At 43.1% G+C, this 19,787-nt stretch overlaps 2 protein-coding genes across 2 annotated transcripts in view; one reads left to right on the forward strand and one right to left on the reverse strand.

The window, feature by feature from the left end:
• Positions 1 to 5,223: 5,223 nt before the first annotated feature.
• LOC136620541 (oocyte zinc finger protein XlCOF22-like) lies at positions 5,224 to 17,985 on the reverse strand. The gene is made up of 7 exons (XM_066595390.1): positions 17,908 to 17,985; positions 14,924 to 15,066; positions 14,645 to 14,812; positions 14,437 to 14,560; positions 14,226 to 14,323; positions 12,144 to 12,201; positions 5,224 to 7,397 (listed from the first exon to the last, which is right to left on the reverse strand). Exons 2-7 carry the CDS (start codon positions 14,999 to 15,001, stop codon positions 6,097 to 6,099), a joined length of 1,827 nt encoding a protein of 608 aa, XP_066451487.1. The 5' UTR covers positions 15,002 to 15,066; positions 17,908 to 17,985; the 3' UTR covers positions 5,224 to 6,096.
• Positions 17,986 to 18,142: 157 nt separating this feature from the next.
• LOC136620111 (uncharacterized) overlaps positions 18,143 to 19,787 on the forward strand; it is a 534,467-nt gene continuing 532,822 nt past the window's right edge. The window contains 1 exon segment of the mRNA XM_066594833.1: positions 18,143 to 18,237. The gene's annotated coding sequence lies outside the window, so the exon portion shown is untranslated.

The raw sequence follows: 19,787 nt of genomic DNA on the forward strand, positions 1-19,787 counted from the left end.
GGCAAATCAGGCCCTCATCAGCCACACGGACAAATGGGGCAGGTGGACCTGTAGAGCGAGGAAGAACATGTGGTTCTGGCAGGGACAGCTGGTTGGCCAAAAGCCACCAACCCATTGTGGAAGTCCTGAAAATGTGTGCATCTGCAGCATTTCCATATGCCCATATATCAACGACCAGAAAACGATAGTTACTATCAGCAACCGCCACCAGCACTTACCGAAAGGAAAACTGTCTATAGTTGAAATACCTGGAGCCTGAGTGCAGCAGCTTTTTCAAACAAATATGTTTGCCATCCAGTGTCCTGATGCAGTTCTGAAATTACACAGCATCCAGCAATCCCTCGGTGATGGCCAACCAATCGAGGTGAGAGGGCAGAGCCATCACTAAATGTACCATATGCTGGCAAAGGACATCACAGGTCTCCATGACAATCTCAGATATAGTAGAAAAATCAAAATAGAAAATCAAAATGAATTCCCAGTGGCCAGAAAACTGCAGCAAGATGGAAAAGGGTACAGATTGCCAACAAAGTACACGCACCGGAACGGACCTCCTCCAGTAGTTTATTGAACTGCTTCACTGACAAACAACTGAAGGTAATGAACTTGTCTGGATGGCGCCTCAAGTCTTCGTAAAGAGTGTAGAAGTGTGGAAAGCTTACTGATGCTTTCTATTTCAATTCCGTTTTCTGATTTCTGTTTTTAACACAGGTGGACAAATCGAAAAAACACTAGTGTGAACGTGGCTGAATTTTTTTCTCCTGAACAAACTTACTTAAAAAAAACACGAAAAACCATATAAATAACTGCCAACAAAAATAGAACACTATACATACGTGTGAAAAAAAAAAACTTGCAATACAGTAAGCTTACCATTACTTTCCATCCCTTGGGATACTTTCTTAAAACCATTACTGGGTGACCAGCTGTCCTAGTCTACTGCAATATATGCCAGTCTGGCATGTGTCTTTTTCAGTCCTCTTACACAGGGTTCCCCAACTCCAGTCCTCAGGGACCCCAACAGGTCATGTTTTCAGGATTTCCTCAGTGTTGCACAGGTGATGTAATTATAGTCAGTGCCTCAGACATTGCCACAGGTATTCTTACCATAGGATATCCTGAAAACATGATCTGTTGGTGGTCCCTGAGGACTGGAGTTGGGGACCCCTGCTCTTACAATTTCACCACCGTTGGGGGGGGGGGGGGGAGGGGAACAATATATAATAGAACATAATGGGGAATATTGAATTTTAATTTACTGTACTATAAAACATCATGGAGAGAACAGGATGATCATTACAGAGGAAAACTGATACAAAACTTCATCAGAGACACTCAAATCCTTTCTGTCATATATTGGTTCTGAGGAATGGCCATGGGGGATTTCACAAGCCAATTAGAGGCCAAAAGTTCGATTAAAAAAGAAAGGTCTCCGACAGAGACGGCCCTCTTCGACCCTGAATTAAAAGATGAACAGGGTTTAACTCCTCTTCAGCTCGGTAGATCAGAGATAATTTTGTCAAACATTGAAAGTTTGGAGCCATTCTAAGACTGCTTTTACACGGAGCGATAAATCATTTGCACAAGTGAACCATGACAGAGGCAGAAACAACATTCGGAAGGGCTTTTACCCATTAGCTTTTTTTTTTTAACGCTGTGATATCGCTGGGTTTTTTTCAATGGGACTTTCTAATGTTAAAAATCGCATCACACGAGCCAGCAGTTACTTGAAAAAGGTGATGCTCTCTTGAGTAAATTGCCTTAACGCGTATGCTCTCTCATCTCTAGTAACGTTCAAATTCCCACAATCCAACTATTTTTTGAACGATAATTGTTCTGTGTAAAAAGGCCCTAAATCTTGTATTATCTTTACTTTTCAAACAGCCCCCGATAAATCGATTCTATTACAAATTATTGTGACCCCAAATGATGTGACTGTTATCTCGATGACACATCATGAGCAGCAACAGTTAACGCGAAACAACAGACAGACTGGATGGGTTTTTTTTCTTTGTTTTTTTTTACAGATATTCTACTACCATGTTTCCCCAAAAATAAGTCCTACCCCTATTTTCGGGAAATATAAGCCCTTCCTCAAAAATAAGCCCTAACTAATCAAATTGAAAAAAAAAAACAGCAATACTCACCTAGCCGGCGGTGTCTGAGTCCCTCGCACCGGTCGCCGGCACTGCGCCAGGCTACTGTGCCATCAGCGTTGACACAGAACTCTCTTTCTGGTGACAGGGCTTTGAATACCCTGCCTCCAACAAGCGAGTGCTGTGACTGGCCATTGAGCGTAGTTGCTCAGCCAATCAGAGCTGGAGTTCGATCATTCACAGCTATTTAGTGAATGACATCACTGAATGGCTCTGATTGGTTCATCGAGCGCCGGCTCTATTAGAATTAATAGAAGACAGTGTTTTGTTTTTTTTATTTAACCCATTAAAGAGAACCCTTTAGCTTGAAAATTCACTTCAATCAGCAGACCCAATGTTTTAGAACAGAAGGACCTGGGCTGATTGATATATATTTTTCTGTGAAGAGAGTCTGTAGAACTACGCATCACTCTAGATGCATTTATGCAGATACAGCTGACAATCGCTGATAAGACCGCCCACTGGACTCCTAAACCCAGAATAAGAAGAGAAATTCAAACCCGAAACCAGCTCCTCTGCAGTCACCCGCACATACGGACTGGATGGAAACCACAACTGGTACATGGGAAAATGAAGAAAGTTCAGCATTAAGTTGAAAGCTTTTAGACTTTACTAAACAATCCAGACAGGCATGAAGGAACAGAGAACATGTGCCGTCTTACATGTTTCAGGCAAGCATGTTGCCCTTAGTCATAGACATCAAGGCACATGTAATTAACACATATATCACAATAGACAGCCAATGGGGTGCTTGAAACAAAAACAAAACACCAACGGCAAAATACAATTATGAGGAAACAGAATAAAAATAACTAAGGCCTTATTCACACAAGCGGTTTATCGAGGCTGTTTAGTCGCGATAAAACGGCCAAAAATCGCAGCCATCTGAAGCATTGGATTTCAACGCATTCGTTCAGATGGGCGATGTTTAGTCATGTTAAATCGTCCCGGTGAAAAGATAGCACATACGCTGCCGATTCCGGTGGCCAAATATTGACACGACCGGCAAAGATAGGTCTTGTCCTATCTCTTGGCCACGATCAGCCGGCAGCTCCTATAGAAGCCTATGGAAGTTACTGGCAAAGGGACTGGGAGGAAGTTTAGCAGAGGCTAGCGCTGCTAAACTCTCTCCCCCACCCTCTGCCAGCAGCTCCCATAGGCTTCTATGGGAGCTTCTATTGCCGAGAACTTCCGGCAAAGGGAGGAGAGGGGGTTTAGCAGCGCTAGAGCTGTTAAACTCTGACAGCTGGCTCTATTGAGCCAGCTGAAGGATTTCTCCCCAGCCGACAGAGTTCTGGGCTGCAGCGTATATACAGGCAATAGGCAAAATTTAGCCGCAAATTGGTCGCAGCTTTCTTTTGTTCATCCGTTTTTCAAAAGTAGGATTACCGTTTATACATTGAGCTATGCTGAGAGGTTTTTTTGTAACACATGGCACATGAAATACGGGAACAAAAAGTTATGGCGAGATTACAGCCTCATAATTACCCAAAATGACTTGTCTAGGACCCAAACAATTTCTGCTGAAGATAATCGTACTGACTTGTTGAGTTAAACCACACCCATGTAATAATGGGAGGGGCATGATCATTTTTTCAACCCCATATAGTGTAGAATATCCCTCTGTCAGATTATGCAAAAATCTCTCCCTTTGTTGCGTGCCGACAGGAATTTTGCCAGATTCGTAGCTAAAAAAGCATGCACCTTGTGACATTTATCATCCCTCAGTACGATTATCGGCTATTGAATTGAACCATCCTCTTGGCTTTGCTATTCAGGCTGTGTGAAATGTGGCCATAATAGATGTATTGGTTGCTCCATTGGTCACTCTACAAAAAAACTTTGTCACGATAAAAAAAAAATACTTTCAGCATCACTCAATGATCATCGCAAACGTCTTGATAGAGTGGCATTGTGGATGCATATTTTGCAAACCTATGAACCGCCGACTTGACTTTTTATTGCACTAGAAGTTATTTATTTCTAACCTGTTCCTTGTTCTTGTATTTGGTCTCTGGTGTCATGTGGTTTTTTTTTTTCAAGCACCTCATTGGCTGTCGCTTGTGACTCACGTATTACTCACATGTGCCTTGATGTCTATGATTAAGGGCAACGTGCTTGCCTGAAACAGGTAAGATGGCACATGCTCTCTGTTCCTCCATGTCTGGATTGTTTAATAAAGACTGAAAGCTTTTAACCCAACGCTGGACTTTCTCCATTTTAGGGTTCAATGAATAAAGGGACCTTTACATGGGACGACTGTGCCGTTTGTGCTCTCCCATGTGATTGTGTATATGTATTTATATAAATGCATCTTAAGAGCTGTTCCATTATGCCTGAGGAAGAACCCTGAGAGGTTGGAAAGCTTGCTATAACATCATGTATTTTTGTTAGCCTTTAAATGGTATCATATCTACAAGATTACTTGGTTTCTCTTCCTGAGAACAATCACACTTTGCTCTACTGGCTAACACGCTACTAAATGTTTAGGTCCCAGAGACTATCGCTCGCATGCGTTGCACAGGAGCAATAGTTGTTCTGTGAAAGGAGATGGAGTGGGCTGGGATTGTTCTGGCTCAATCGCCTCCATTCACAGTAAATACGCAGTCGCTCAAAAGATTGAGCGACTCTTGCTTACACAGGCCGAGAAGTCAGTTGTTTTTTGGTTCTGCTAAAAACCAAGCAATTCTCACAAGTAAGCAATGTGTTGCTCCATTTCCGGTCGGTGGTCGCTTGTACATGGGAGGACTATCTCTAGAGATGAGCGAGTATACTCGCTAAAGGCAATTGCTTGAGCGAGCATTGCCTTTAGCGAGTATCTCCCCGCTCGAGACTGAAGGTTCGGGTGCCGGCAGCGGGCAGGGAGCTGCGGGGGAGAGCGGGGCAGAACAGAGGGGAGATCTCTCTCTCCCTCTCTCCCCCCCCCCCCCCGCTCCCTCCTGCTGACAGCTGCTACTCACTGCTCCCCCGCGCTGGCACCTGAACCTTCTGTCTCGAGCGGGGAGATACTCGCTAAAGGCAATGCTCGCTCGAGCAATTGCCTTCAGCGAGTATACTCGCTCATCTCTAGCTATCTCCCAAATTCACTTTTTCCAGTCGACTAGTTTTGCAGAATTTCTACCCACAAAACTATATATCATTGTGCTCAGCTCATCCTGTTCTACAAGATGCTCTTTACAGGTTGGATTGCATTTTCAACATGACGGGTTCCTTTATTCCCTTCCGGACTAGCCAAATTTTTACCTTAAGGACCAAGTGAGTTTCATTGTCGTATTACAAGAGCTGTAACTCATTAATAAAGCTGTATGAGTACTTCATTTTTTGGGAAGAGTTGTGTTTTTAATGGTACTACTCTGGGGTACATATAATGTGTTGTATAACTTTTGTTACATTGTTGTTTATGTTTTTGTGGGGTCGGAAAAAACATCCAGAAATTCTGCCAATGTCTCTGAGTTTGGTTTTTGCAGCGTTCACTATTCAGTAAATAACATGCTAACCTCCTTATCTGGATCGGATTGAACTTTTTTTGAAACACGTTTTCTAGTCCCTAAAGGGGACCTGACGATGCGATCATTCGATTGATAGGATAGTACACTTTATTACTTATGTAATGAATTCTGCTAAGCCTATGACAGCAGCCTACTAGACTCTGCCGGAGGCGGGTCTACTAGGTTGAGTTACATGCAGACATGGAAACCTTTGTCAGGCTTCCAGCTCCCATGGGAATCCATTGGTACCTTGCAGTCGTACTATGGGGTGCCAGTTTTTTTTACAGAAAGAGCCCCCTGCCCCTATCATCTGTTTATATGTGGCAGATGATATTAATTGTGGCATGTAAGGAGATAAATTGCTAGGATCTGAGGTTTCACCATTCCCTGGCAGTCAGTACTTCATTCTACAATGAAGCTACACACCTTTAACACTTACGACAATCTGACCATTAAAACAGCTCCTCCCCTGTATGATTTCTTTGATGTTTAAGAAGACCCGATTTCTGACTAAAACGTTTCCCACATTGAGAACATGAAAATGGTTTCTCCCCTGTATGGATTCTTAGATGCTTCACAGCACTTGATTTGTGGCAAAAACATTTCCCACATAGTGAACATGAAAATGGTTTCTCTCCCGTGTGAGTTCTTAAATGTTCCATAAGACTTGAATACTTGCTAAAACATTTCCCACATTCCGAACATGAAAACGGCATTTCACCTGTGTGGCTTCTTAGATGTTCCACAAGATTTGATTTCAGATTAAAATGCTTCCCACATTCTGGGCATATAAACTGCTCTCTTGAGTGAGCTCTCTGGTGTTTAATAAGAGCTGATTTCTGTCTAAAACATTTCCCACATTCGGAACATGAAAATGGCTTCTCCCCTGTGTGAATCCTCAGATGTTTAACAAGATTTGATTTCTGGCTAAAACATTTTCCACATTCTGAACATGAAAATGGTTTCTCTCCCGTGTGGCTTCTTAGATGTTCCTTAAGACTTGATTTCTTGCCAAAACATTTCCCACATTCTGAACATGGAAATGGCTTTTCACCTGTGTGAATTCCCAGATGTTTCACAAGATTTGATTTCTGACTAAAACATTTCTCACATTCAGGGCATGAAAATGGCTTCTCCCCGCTGTGAATTCTCTGATGTTTGACAAGAACAGATTTCTGACTAAAACATTTCCCACATTCAGGGCATGAAAACGGCTTCTCTCCTGTGTGAGACCCCAGATGATGACCAAAGGCTGATTTCTGGGTAAAACATTTCCCACATTCTGAGCATGAAAATGGCTTCTCCCCTGTGTGAATTCTTAGATGTTCCACAAGATTAGATTTCTGACTAAAATGTTTCCCACATTCAGGACATACAAATGGCTTCCCCTCAGTGTGATTTTTCTGATGTCTTTCAAGAGAACCTTTACGCATAAAGCATTTCCCGCATTGTGAACAGGAAAATGGCCTTTCATTTCTGTCAATTCTCTCCTGCAAAGAAAGTTTAAATTTCTTTTTTAAATATTTTCCACGTGGAAATATTTTCTCCAGTCTATGATCAGTTATTGTTTTTTCGATCAGTGATTGATTAGATGAAGGCGTCCTGTGACTAGTGGTATCAGTGGATAGGTCTCCGCTTTGAAATACCAAGGGGACATTAGGGGTTATTGAATTATCTTGTGTGGTATTATCTTCTACTTCATAGTCGGAAGATGAAATGAAATGTTCTTGGGTGCCTCTCATCCAGTCTTCACCTGGGCAAAAAGAAGCAAAATGTTCACATTTTCCACAAACAAATATCTTTTCAACCCTCTAAAAAAATAGTCATAATCAGTGAAGAATTAGAAAATTGCACAAAAGCACAAAATGTTTATAGTAAAGCTTATTTACCCGTATCAAGCTGCACCCAATCGACTGATGAAAGAGTAAACACTCGTTCATCGGCTGATTGCATCTTTCGTGTGGCTCAAAAACTCATTGTTGTAAGCATATCTTCTGTGAATAGGAGATGTTCTACCAACAATGATGATTTTCTGTGAGGTTGAGCTTCATAGGCTTTATAATACACAGCTATACTGAAGTAGAATGATAAAATATGGTGATACTCAAGTCTCCAACTGGGAAGAAAATGTAAAAAAAAGTTTAAAATTTTTTTTTATATATATACATATATATATAGTAAAAAAAAACCACACCAAAATCACGCCTTTCCCCCATTACCATTTTTTTTCATAAACAAAGAAAATCTGGTATCGCTGCGTTCATAATGATTCAGAGACAAAAGTCAGTACATTGTTTAACCTACACGATGCACACCATGAAAAAAAAAAAACATGGCAAAAATAACTAACTCTGCCTATCTCACATTACAAAAAAATAGAATAGAAAGTGATCAAAACATCGTATGAATCAACAAATGGTACTATTAAAAAAGTACAACTCAGCACAAAAACTCCCTCACACAGCACCGTTGGCAAAAAAATAGTTAGGAGTCTTTGAATGCAGTGATTTAAAATTTAAATTACATTTTTTTTAAAGGTGTGAAAAAAATTGTACAAAAAAAAATATATAAATTTTAATCTTGCCTGTAGAAAATGGAATGAAAAGTAATCTAAATGTTCTAAGTTCCTAAAACTGGATAAATGAATACTAGAGTTAATCCTCCAAGAAACAAGCCCTAGTAGAGCTCCATCGATGGAAAAATAAAAATGCTACAGCATTTGGAATGAGGAAACCCAAAAGAAAATCTTTGCTAAGGGCTTAGTCACACAGGCGTTTTTTCGCCCGATTTGCAGATGCGTTTGCGATCCGCATCTATGTAGACCCAATTCTTTGCAATGGGAGCGGTCATATGTCCGTTTTTTAATCAGATGGGCCGAAAATTATAGGACACAACGACTCGCAGAACGCATGTAAAAAAAGTTTCCTTTTAAATAATAAAAAAAGTTATGCAATACATTATATATCTACCATATAATGATGTCATTAAACAAATACAACTTGTCCGCCAAAAAACAAGCCGCCCTATGGCTATGTCGGCAGAAAAATTAAAAAGTTAGGGCTCTAGGAATGCAACAAAGAAAAAAAGAAAACTAAGTTGGTTACTAGGGCGTAAGTCGGCGTTGTCACTGGGGTTATGACTAGAGATGAGCGAGTATACTCGCTTAGGCACATTACTCGAGCAAGTAGTGCCTTAGCCGAGTATCTCCCCGCTCGTCTCTAAAGATTCGGCGGCCGGTGCGGGTGATAGGTGAGTTGCGGCGGTCCCCGTATCTCCCCGCTCTCCCACGCCGCTCCCCGCCCCCCGCATCTTTAGAGACGAGCGGGGAGATACTCGGCTAAGGCACTACTCGCTCGAGTAATGTGCCTTAGCGAGTATACTCGCTCATCTCTAGTTATGACTGTTTCCATTTTATGTACCTGCCATTTGACACATTTCCTTAACTGCATGTGTTCCTGAATATTTAGTCTAGATGCAGCTAGCATGAGTCATCCAGAGAATAAATCGTAGAGATTAGAAAGGGGATTACTTGGGGAATCCCTATTGCTGAAACATAGGATTATCTATAAGAAATTATGTGGGCTTTCCTGAATTGAAAAGTTATATAGGCGGGAAAAAAGATGAAAATAGAAAAATAAATCATACCTCTCTTGTGGACCCCCGGCCCACCAAAACGCACTGCTCCCTACAGCCAGAAGAAGCTGACACGGTCATGTGCCATTCATTGTGCACCGATCACTCAGCCTACCGCCGGCTTCGGTGCGTTATCCTGCTGCACCATTCATAGCAAAATAACCGTTGAAGCCAGTAACTGCGTGAGCGATGAGTGACATATGACCGCCTCAGCTTTTTCTGAAGTGACAGCAACCATGGGTACTATAACAGAGGTGCGTATGGCTTATTTATTTATTTTTTTAACCTTTCCCAGTTTATGTAAATTTTTTTTCCTGCTGTCAGTCAAGCCAAGCTGAGTAAGGTTATTGTTTCATTAGCACTTCTATAACATTGCTTTAAAGGGGTTATCCAGTTACTGGACAACATACCTGTAATCGGACTGCCCATTGTAAGATAAACTAGTACTTACTCTTCGCGGCGGCTTCTAGTTCTGCAGCCCCGCTGTGGTCTCGGCTGTTGAGGTCACAAAAGGGGCAACCGGATAACTATGTATAAATATATTAGAGCACAATAGAAGGATCTCTCCCATGATCTGTTCATAACCAGGACTGCGATGGTAGCAAGAGGGCATCCTCTATATTTAGAGGAAAGAAGGTTTCATCACCAACACATAAGGGGGTTCTTTCCTGTAAGAGCAGTGAGATTGTGGAACTCTGTGGCTGAGGACGTGGTGATGGCAAAATTGATAGAGGAGTTTAAGAGAGGACTAGACTACGACATTACAGGTTTATATACATTAAATAGCCAGAAGGGTTGTTGATTTTGGGATCTTCTGACTGCTGGACTTGGAGTCAGGAAGAAAGTTTTCTCTGAAGAGCGTTTATTTGACTGCCATTATGGAGTCTGGTATTCACCACCCCCATCCCCATATGGGGTAAATTGGCTTCTACCTCATCGGGGGGGGGGGGGGGTTGCCTTCCTCTAGATCACCATTGAGGGATGGAAACAGGCTGAACTGGATGGACATTTGTCTTTTTCCAGCCTTGCACACTACGTTATTATATAGAAGTAAGGTGACAGCTGCAGCCAGTGGCTGCAATGTCATCGCTCATTTTCCTGGCATGGACGCTTACACCCCGAGCACCATGATGTCGGGAATTCTGGAACGCGACTCTGCAGCCTCTGATCACCTGTGGTGGTCAACTGACCTCTGGTGACATCAGCTGTCACAAGAAATGCCGGGGCTACAGCACTGGATCTTGGCCGCAGCGAAGATGTAAGTGTTGATCAGTTTATTATTTTACTACATGCAGCCCTAATAAAAGGATGTTGTCTGGTAAGTGGGCAACCCCTATAAACGCTTTTCTTTTAAATCATTTTATGCTCCTATACTGCAATGAATTGACTTGGTTTTGAGACATTCAATTTGTCTTTTAGAATCCTTAAGAGTCCTTCACTGTCGCACATGTTGTTGCACCTAAGAATCATAATTTCCATCAATATAGACATATAAGGACTTGTATTTTGTATGAGCAGTTTAAAAAAAAAAATTTTTTTTAAATGTGTGCCATGGAATCGAAAATATAGCTATTCCCACCATTAAAATCTGGATATTGGTTTACAGTGTTCTCTGTCTGTTAAAATGGCATTGAACTTCAATCTGATAGTCAATATAAGAAATACGATAAGAAATTTCTAGAATTTTTTTTTTTTTTTTACAGTAGTGAAAAAAATGCTTTGCGCTTCCAACACCAACAACTCGTATTTTTGTGTGTGAAGGCCTGATCGGGCTGAACTCTCTGCACAGTGACAGCCCTTCAAGTATTAGTAAACAGCTATTAAGCCTCCTCTCTGCCTACTTTTTTGGCAGTGCAGTACATAGAACGGTCTGTAGGAGACTGCAGACAGGACTTCTGGTACTGAAAGAGAGAGGAAACACCTGGGGGGGTGTGGCAGGAAGTAAGATAAAAAAAGAACAGTTCCTGCCACACTCGGGGGAAAAGAAAGCTGGCTGCTAGGCAGAGTGATAGGTGGTCAGAGGAGCCGCATCAGGAACCTGGAGCCTGAGGTCAGGTGCAGGCCAGTCACTGAGTCTGAAAGAGGAAGACACCCTCTAAATTTCCTGGACGGGGTTAGTGACGGAGACCTTATGGGTTGTGAGCCCTGGACATTTGTGATGTGCTGTACAAAGTTCTGTACTGTAGAATAAAACTGGCAGGCACCAGATTTAAATGAAATCCTATCTCTAGAGCATCTGTATGCATGTGTGGTGTCCATTCTACACAAGCTAAACATTCCCGGATCCTTTAACCCTTCCTCATAGGACATGATTTGCAGACCGCTCACCATCTTGGTAACTTCTCTGAACTGTCCAATTTGTTTGTCTTTTTTAAATTGGACATAGTATTCCAGATGAGGTCTGACTAAAGAAGAATAGTAGGGTATAATTACCTCACATGATATAGACTCTTTACTTCTCCTAATAAATCACAGAATTGTGTTTGCCTTTTTGGCTGTTGCATCACATTGTTGACTCATGTTCAGTCTATGATCTATTCGTATAGCCAAGTCTTTTTCACATGAACTGCCGTTTAGCCTAATCCCTCCCATTCTGTATGTGCTTTTTCATTTTTCTTGCCCAGATGTAGGACTCTGCATTTTTCTTTGTTAAATACCATTGTGTTAGTCGACGTCCACTGTTCAAGCTATTAGTATGTGTCCATATTATATCATATTGTACCGATGCCAAGAAATAGAGAATATTAGAGCAATGAATGAATTAGTAATAACGATCAGAAGGAAAAAATGTTTTTCTGATCTTCTTATTAGCCATCCCATTAATACAGACATTTACAGTCAAACAGGATTTATGAAAGGCTCTTACCGTTCACCGTCACCGATATAGCCTCATCAAGTCCACTCGTTGTTGCAACAGAACTTTCCTGCAAGAATCCCACAATAAAAAAAAAAAAAGGAAAAGACTCTTAATTTATCTTCTATCTATGTCAAAGTCCAATAACACTAGAAGACCTGAAACAATCTGCACAAAAAGTAGAAGGATCTCCTCAAGTGGCGACTAGACCGGATCAAGATTCAATCAAGTATTTTACACAGTAATTTGCTACCCAAAATGCTTGGAGTTTATCTTGCAGTGGACGGCGTGCTCATTAACACCAATTCTGGGCTTATTCAGGATTGGCCAAGTTTTTACAGTTACGAAGCCATTTTTCACATTTGGAGATTGAACCTGAAGGTGGCCGCTCTTATGCTTTGTTGTGACCTTAAAGTGAAAAGCTGCTCACAATATTCTTATACAACTTCTCAACATTAAAATTGCTACATTAAAAAGGAAAAGTTGCAAGTTTATGCAAATCGGGAAAGTTGAAGGAGTCACCAAGACATGCAAATGCTTACATTTTTAAGCACTTGGCTCCAATCTATGGCATGTGGGAGGGACTTCAATGGTCTCAAAGCCTGACCAAAAGTAAGTGCAGTGACCCATTCTGTACTAGGAGCGAAATCGGGTGCCATATTTCAATCCTAGGGCATTAAACAGCATAGACCCAAACCATCAGAAGGCGCTTCCACAGCACTGGGCTACGAGCCAGACGTCCTGCAACAAGTTTTCCATTGATGTCACACCACCGCTCTCACAGGCTAGCATGGTGCAGAAGTAGAAGTTTATTTACTTCAGTGATGAGTCCCACTTTTGTCTTGGATTCGATGATAGCTGGAGATTGGTCTGGAGACCACGTGGACAACGCCATGAAGTGGCCTTCACGATGAAATGTCACCCAGTTCTACTGCTGGCATAATGCACAGTATCTAGACCCCTCCAGTCTTAATTACAGGTACATTAACAGCTCAGCGCTATGTTCATTTGGTCGTGGAACCAGTGGTATGACTTTCTCAGAAGTGTCCCAGAAGGTGTTTAACATGACAATGCGAGGCAACATCTTGCTTGTATAACTGTAAGCAGCCTGCCTGACCTAAATGTGCTTTCATTGCCTGCAGCATCTTCAGATTGCCTCCCATTGAGCACATCTGGGACATTATTGTTCGACAATTACATAGAGAGCCAACAGTGCTTCTTGATGATTTGCATGCCCAACTGCATTCTGCATGGCAGGCAACCACTGATAACCTCATTGATGGGCATGGCAAGACATGTAAGTGCATTCATTTCTGTACTTGGCCCTTATATTTAATACTGGATAATAGAAAGATGTTTTTAATTTTTTGTTTCCATTTTTCATCATTTGCATATAGAATCATAAAAGGGTAGAGTTGGAAGGGACCTCTGGGGTCATCAGGTCCAACCGCCTGCTCAATGCTAAATCATCCTTGACAGTTGTCTGTCCAGCCTCTGTTTGAAGACTTCCATTAGTATTAACATGTCCATTGATCCTGCGATTTCCATAATTACATGACTTTTCCTTCGTAGTGTTGCAATTCCAATGTTGAGAAGAGTATTCCTAAATTTTGTACAATTGTATCATGTCCCCTCAGAAGTTTCTTTTCAAGACTAAAGAAATCACATTACTTCTAATCTTTCCTCATCACTGCAGTTCCCCGGGTCTCTTATCACTTTTTGTATTAACTCTGGTACCCAAAACTGAGCCACATAATAAAGAAAAGACAACACTAATATTCCGTGAAGCATTAAGATCATTTATCTAACTAGTGAGTCAATGACTCTTCAATACATGACAGTATTCTACCTTAGAAGCAGCTGACTGGCATTGTGCTTTTAATTATGAATATATCCACACTGAATCCCCAAAAAGGTAAAAGTTTATGAACCCAGCAGTGTTTATTCTGGTTTCTTTTGACACCACAAACCATTTGTAGACGCTACTTACCACAACCAACAATAACTAGATGAGACAGAGCACACAGTATACTCATTCATGTACTTCTTTACATAAACCTATAGAGGATTTGCACAAATCTCAGCTCCATCTACCTGATGATCCAGTGGGACATGTTCCTCTTCCTCTGGGCAATCCTGGGAATATAGAGGACTGGGACATCTCTCTGGGGGATTTCTCTGACTGGTTCCATCTATAGGAAATAACCAGAGAGACTGAATACATTGTATATCTGATGATCAGATGATGGCAAGACTAGCCGACCCTCAAAACAGTCCTCTATAATCAATGAAGGTCTCCTCTTACCCGGTGATGTGAGGGGCTGCTGATCCTCCATCATGACATCCTTGTACAGATCCTTGTGTCCTTCTAAATACTCCCACTCCTCCATGGATAAATAGACAGTGACATCCTGACACCTTATAGGAACCTGACACACACAATATACCGTCATCCTCCAGACTCCTCCCTTGGAGGTAATATATAATGTCCCTCCATTCCCAGCAGCGCTCACCTCTCCGGTCAGAAGCTCAGTGATCCTGTGGGTAAGTTCTAGGATCTTCTGCTCATGTATCAGTGAATGAGGTGAAGGCTCGGTGATGGGGCTCTGGGTCCGGCTCCATCCTCCTGACACATTGGGGGTCACACACTCACCAGACCACTTCTTCACTACTGTGTAATCCTGTGGATGGTGAGACACTGATCACTACATGGAGGCTAAGAATCCTTCACCTTTCCCATCATTCCCCTGTTAATTACTAGAGATAAGAGTGACATCATGTGAAGATCTCACCTCCCCAGTTATCCAGTAGATGATCTCCATGGTGAGGTCTAATATCTGGGCAGCCATGTGGTCTCTGTCCTTCTCCATCCTTGGTGGGTCATTGATGGAAAGGACTATTATCTTTATCTATGAGTGTCCTGTACCTAAGGAACCTGATAAGGATTATAAAGGATTAGTGACAACATACAATGAACGTGATTTATTATGATCAGTGATCTAGTATATATGATGTGTTATGGAATTTATTTAGATAAAGTAGTGGTCCACAACCAGTAGATCCGGAGATACATGTGACTTGTGGCTCACCATAGCAGTCCTGGATTATGACTATTCGACACTCTTTACAAAAAAAAAGTTTGGTACGGTGTTAGCCAGTAGAACAAAATGTGATTGTTCTCAGCAACAGAAACCTAGTAATCTTGTAGATATGATACCTTTTAACGTCTAACAAAAATACATGATGTTATAGTGAGCTTTTAAACAAAGTAGGGTACTACCTCAGGCATAATAATCATTATTCCTGAGGAAGAACCCTAAGTAGGTTTGAAAGCTCGCTATAACATCATGTATTTTTGTTAACCATTAAAAAGTATCATATCTACAAGATTACGTGGTTTCTCTTGCTGAGAACAATTACTTATTACATCCGTGACCTTTCCACAACGATGACTGCAGAAGGGCGACGAATTGGATGGGTTCCATTGCTTCAATGGAAGCCATCCACGCTGGAGGAGAACATATTGTGATTTTCCCTCTGCGAGCAGAAAATTGCAATTGATCTCCGCCCGTGGACATGGAAAAGTGATTTTTCATAGTATGTTTATAGGTCGTATTTGCTGTGGAATCCAGAGGTGGACGCCAACTCCGGATTCTGCAATGTAAATACGCCCGTGTGCCTTGGGCCTTACTGTAAGTGGGTGCAATGAGCCCAAGGTAATGGGAAGAGAACACAGAACACCTATTCTGGGGACCGATAGGGGTCTCAGCAGTTAGATCCCGACCAATCAGACTTTCATTACCTACCTTGTGTTTAGGTGGTAAAAGTCAATATTATTAGAGCCCTTTTAATTCCCAAAATATGGCATGCAAGCAACAAAGATATTTTAATACTTTGCATGTCCCCTTTAAAGCCTCATGTCCACGGGGAAAATCAGGCCCGCTACGGATTCTCCATGGAGAATCCGCAGCGGGTCCCTCCTGCCCCGCGGACATGAGCGCTGAAAAGAAGAATTAACTCACCTCTCGCACGCTCCGGATCTTCCCTTCGTCGCGGCTTCATCTTCTCTCCGTCGCGGCTGGATCATCTTTCTTCAGCTCGGCGGATGCGCAGGGCACGTCGGTTGCGTGCCGTGCGCATGCCCCGGCCCGAAGAAAAAAGATCCGGCCATGACGGAGAGATGAAGCTGTGAAGAAGGGAAGATCCGGAGCAGGTGAGTATATTCTGATTTTCGTTTCCCGCTGGAGACCCGCACGAAAATGGGGCATGGTCCATTTTTTTTCATGCTCCATTTTTTAAAAAAAATCACTTTTATTGACCATCCGCGGGTATTTATCTACCCGCGGGTGGTCAATGCATCCCTATGGGGTGTGGATCCGCTGCGGATCCTAAATCCTATTTTGCCCGTGGACATAAGGCCTTAATCATACTTTCACCCTATCTGGCATTCTTTACATGGATTTTAGGATCATCAGCTTTAGATCGACGTCACATGGGTGAGAGAATCCCGTAAGATTTCTGCGTAGCGAGACGCACAAACCTTATATGAATATAAACCCTATTATTTTGAATGGGGTCCTACACATAAGCGGCATACCCTATCTTTGTATACGCTCGTGCATCGCATCTCCCACTGTTTACCATGCTGGATGTGTACGATGCGATGTCTCCCATTGAAAATAATAGGAGAAACTCCGCGATCCTCCACAGCAGAGGACAGCCGCAGCGGACGATCGCCACTTCACCCAAGTGATGCAAGGCGGTTTTGTTACAAAAATGCCTCGCATCCACGGAAAGAAAAAAAAATAATCACATGTTGGCATTCGTGATATCAGGCCATGATTCCTGGCGCCATATTGCACTCGCCCATGTGAGGTTAGCCTTACTTTTAACAGCCTCTCAAGTGGATTATCTTTGTTAACTGCAGGCTTTTCTGCACTCTATTTGTATGTAAGCCTGCACCAAAAGTTCTCTATTGGTTTATATCCGCGTTATTGCCCCGCCATGAAAGTACATGTATTCCTTGTAGAAGTGCAATACCAGAGATGGCCTTTAGGGGGGATAGAGAGCAGGTTTTTCCAAAGAAAGATTTGGCAAAGAAAGGGTGTAGCCTGTCCATTAACCCTTTCCAATCCACTGTCTGACGTCTAAAGACATTTGATTTGAATGCTGTACAGCTCTGATGTTGGAAGAAGTCCGGCAGGGTATTCCTACTGTATATTACCGGCCGCTCTGTTGTCAGAGGCCTCTCCAGCATGTCCCATACCGCAGTGCTGGCTCTAGGCAGCAGATGGCGCCATTGTATAATGGCAGAAAGAGAAAGCCCCTTGGGAAACCCTGAGTCCAAAATTGGATTGCAAAGGGTTAATCAGGGAACTATTTGGATGTGGAGGAGAAAAGCTTCTATCCTGCCGAGCTCAGCGCCCCCTTTCTGTGAGAGTGGTCTGTTGCAGATCAAGCTACTGCCATGAGTCTGACAGGGAAGGGCGCCCCCTAGACTGATACCCTGGTTGGGTAAAGCTGATGGACTTTTGCCCTTGTGTTTAAGGCAGGAGGAAAGATGGCGATTCCGTGAGGTCCATACCCCCAAGTTGCCACAATATATATAACATACATATCTTCTATAATACAGAAGAGATCCCTGGCTTTAGCTGCTAATACTGACCAAATACTACCATGTGAACAAGGCCTTAAGCCGACAGAAAAACCGCCAGGCGGTTAAAAGAGAAACGAGAGAGGCGGACTACAAGTCACAGGCACCCCGACCACCACTGACCTGCAGAGGGAGCAGCCCAGTGGCTACCGGACTCTCGGTGGTGATGGTCTAAATTTTAGTGGCTGCAGGACCTTAGATGTCATATCTTAGTGACTCCAGGACCTTTGGTGATGTCACAGTCATGTGACCAGTCACATTGCAGGGGAGAGAAGGTGTGAACGTTAGTGGCTGTATGACCTTTGATGAGGTCACATGATAGGAAGTGGCGTCTCCACTGTTATGCGTTTCCCCTCATGTGACTGATCACATGACCATGACATCCCCAAAGGTCCTGCAGTCACTAGGATATGACATCTAAGGTCCTGCAGCCACTAGTCTGCTCCTCTGCAGGTCAGTGTTGGTGGGGGTGCCTGTGACTTGTAGTCCACCTGTCTTCATCTTTTTTCTATCTTTCCCACCAGGAGGTTTTTCTGTCAGTGTAGTTTAGTGAATTTTAGGTGTTCTGTGGATTATAGTTGTTGTACATCAGTCCTGCCAGCAGGGGGCAGCACCAGCCATATAGAGTGTGCTGCTCCTCCTGCTCACACAGTAGGGGGTCTAGGGGTGAGTTTTGCTCTCTGACCCCTGGAAGAGTCACCATTCTCTGGGGTTATATTCCTATCACACTGCGCTAAACCAGCTGCAGTCCCTTCATTCTCAGGATCGGGGGTCCCGATAGTCATACCCCCCTACCTACCACACAGGGAGGACGTATCCTAGTGATGGCCCATTACTGTGTGATGGGAATAACCCTAAAAAGCTGGGTTCACACAGGGCGTATTCCCGCCGCAGCAAAAACCGCGAGATTTCCGCCAAGAGAACCGCCGCGGTTTAAGCCGCGGCGGCTTTGAAGCGGCCCGGCCGCTCGCTTTTCCGTTGCGGCCAGCGCTCCATAGAGGAGAGCGCGGCCGCGACGAAAATAAACAAAAAAAAAAGTAAATAGACATGCTGCATCTTCTGAAACCACGGCTGCGGCGGCCGCAGCCGCGGATTGGCCGTCCCGTGTGGACGAGATTTCTGAGAAATCTCGTCCACATGGCTGGCTAATCCCGAGATTAGCGGCCGTGGGCGGATCTGCCGCGGCAAAACTGCCCTGTGTGAACCCAGCCTAAAGGTGATGATATCGGTGATCGATGTCTGCACAGTAGCGTGTGAGGAATTGCGCACACAGCGTCCGTGTATGTGATAGTACAGACCTGCAGCTATACTGTCCTCAGCCCGCCGATGCACAGTGTTACCGCCTTAAAGGGACGGTGCGCAGTAATTCAGTAGTTTATATGCATAACACTGGGGAACAATTTTGAACAAAAGTTTTGTTGACCAGTTTTCAGGTGATTTAGGCTAAAATAAGCTGCTGATTTAAAAAATGCAGTTAGTTTCCTTCTATCACGTCTGATTTTTCCTCTACGACTTACCTTAATGCGACTGCAGTACTCAAGCCTGAGCGGAGTGGAGCACTAGTGCTCTCCTATTGGCTGAGAGTGACCCTCCCTGGAGTGTGGAGGGGTGGAGGATGACCTTGGCCACCAGGTGTTATCCATCTAGGCTCTTCAGTTACACATGTGACGGTGCGGGGAGGAGTTTGTGTCGCTCTGTATAGTGAGTTAGCAGCATGTATTTCCTTTCCTTCAGATCTTGTCCTCATCTGCCATTTCCCATTGTAAGTGCCTGAACAGCCCTGATTCCTTTTGCTATATCTGTGGCAGTTTTCCCTATTCCATCATTGCATTTGTGAAGGAAGCCTATTTTGCATATTTCAAAGTTAAACTTGGTGATGAAGATAAGTCTTGGGCCTCTCATCGGGTGTGCAAGCAGTGGACCGAGAGTTTACGGATGTGGGCGGAGGGAACATGTGATAAGTTCCATTTGCTATACTTATGGTTTGGAGAGAGCCAAGAGGT

The sequence above is a fragment of the Eleutherodactylus coqui genome, chromosome 3, assembly GCF_035609145.1.
Source record: "Eleutherodactylus coqui strain aEleCoq1 chromosome 3, aEleCoq1.hap1, whole genome shotgun sequence".
Classification (NCBI taxonomy): Eukaryota; Metazoa; Chordata; class Amphibia; order Anura; family Eleutherodactylidae; genus Eleutherodactylus; species Eleutherodactylus coqui.

Bases quoted from the DNA above. Each gene is read 5' to 3' on its own strand.
- LOC136620541 (XM_066595390.1), bottom strand. From the start codon at position 15,001: ATGGAGAAGGACAGAGACCACATGGCTGCCCAGATATTAGACCTCACC. The intron at 14,324-14,436 runs GTAAGAGGAGAC...TATTTCCTATAG, and splicing joins GCAGCCCCTCACATCACCGG to ATGGAACCAGTCAGAGAAAT. The intron at 7,398-12,143 runs GTAAGAGCCTTT...CTTTTTGCCCAG, and splicing joins TATATCGGTGACGGTGAACG to GTGAAGACTGGATGAGAGGC.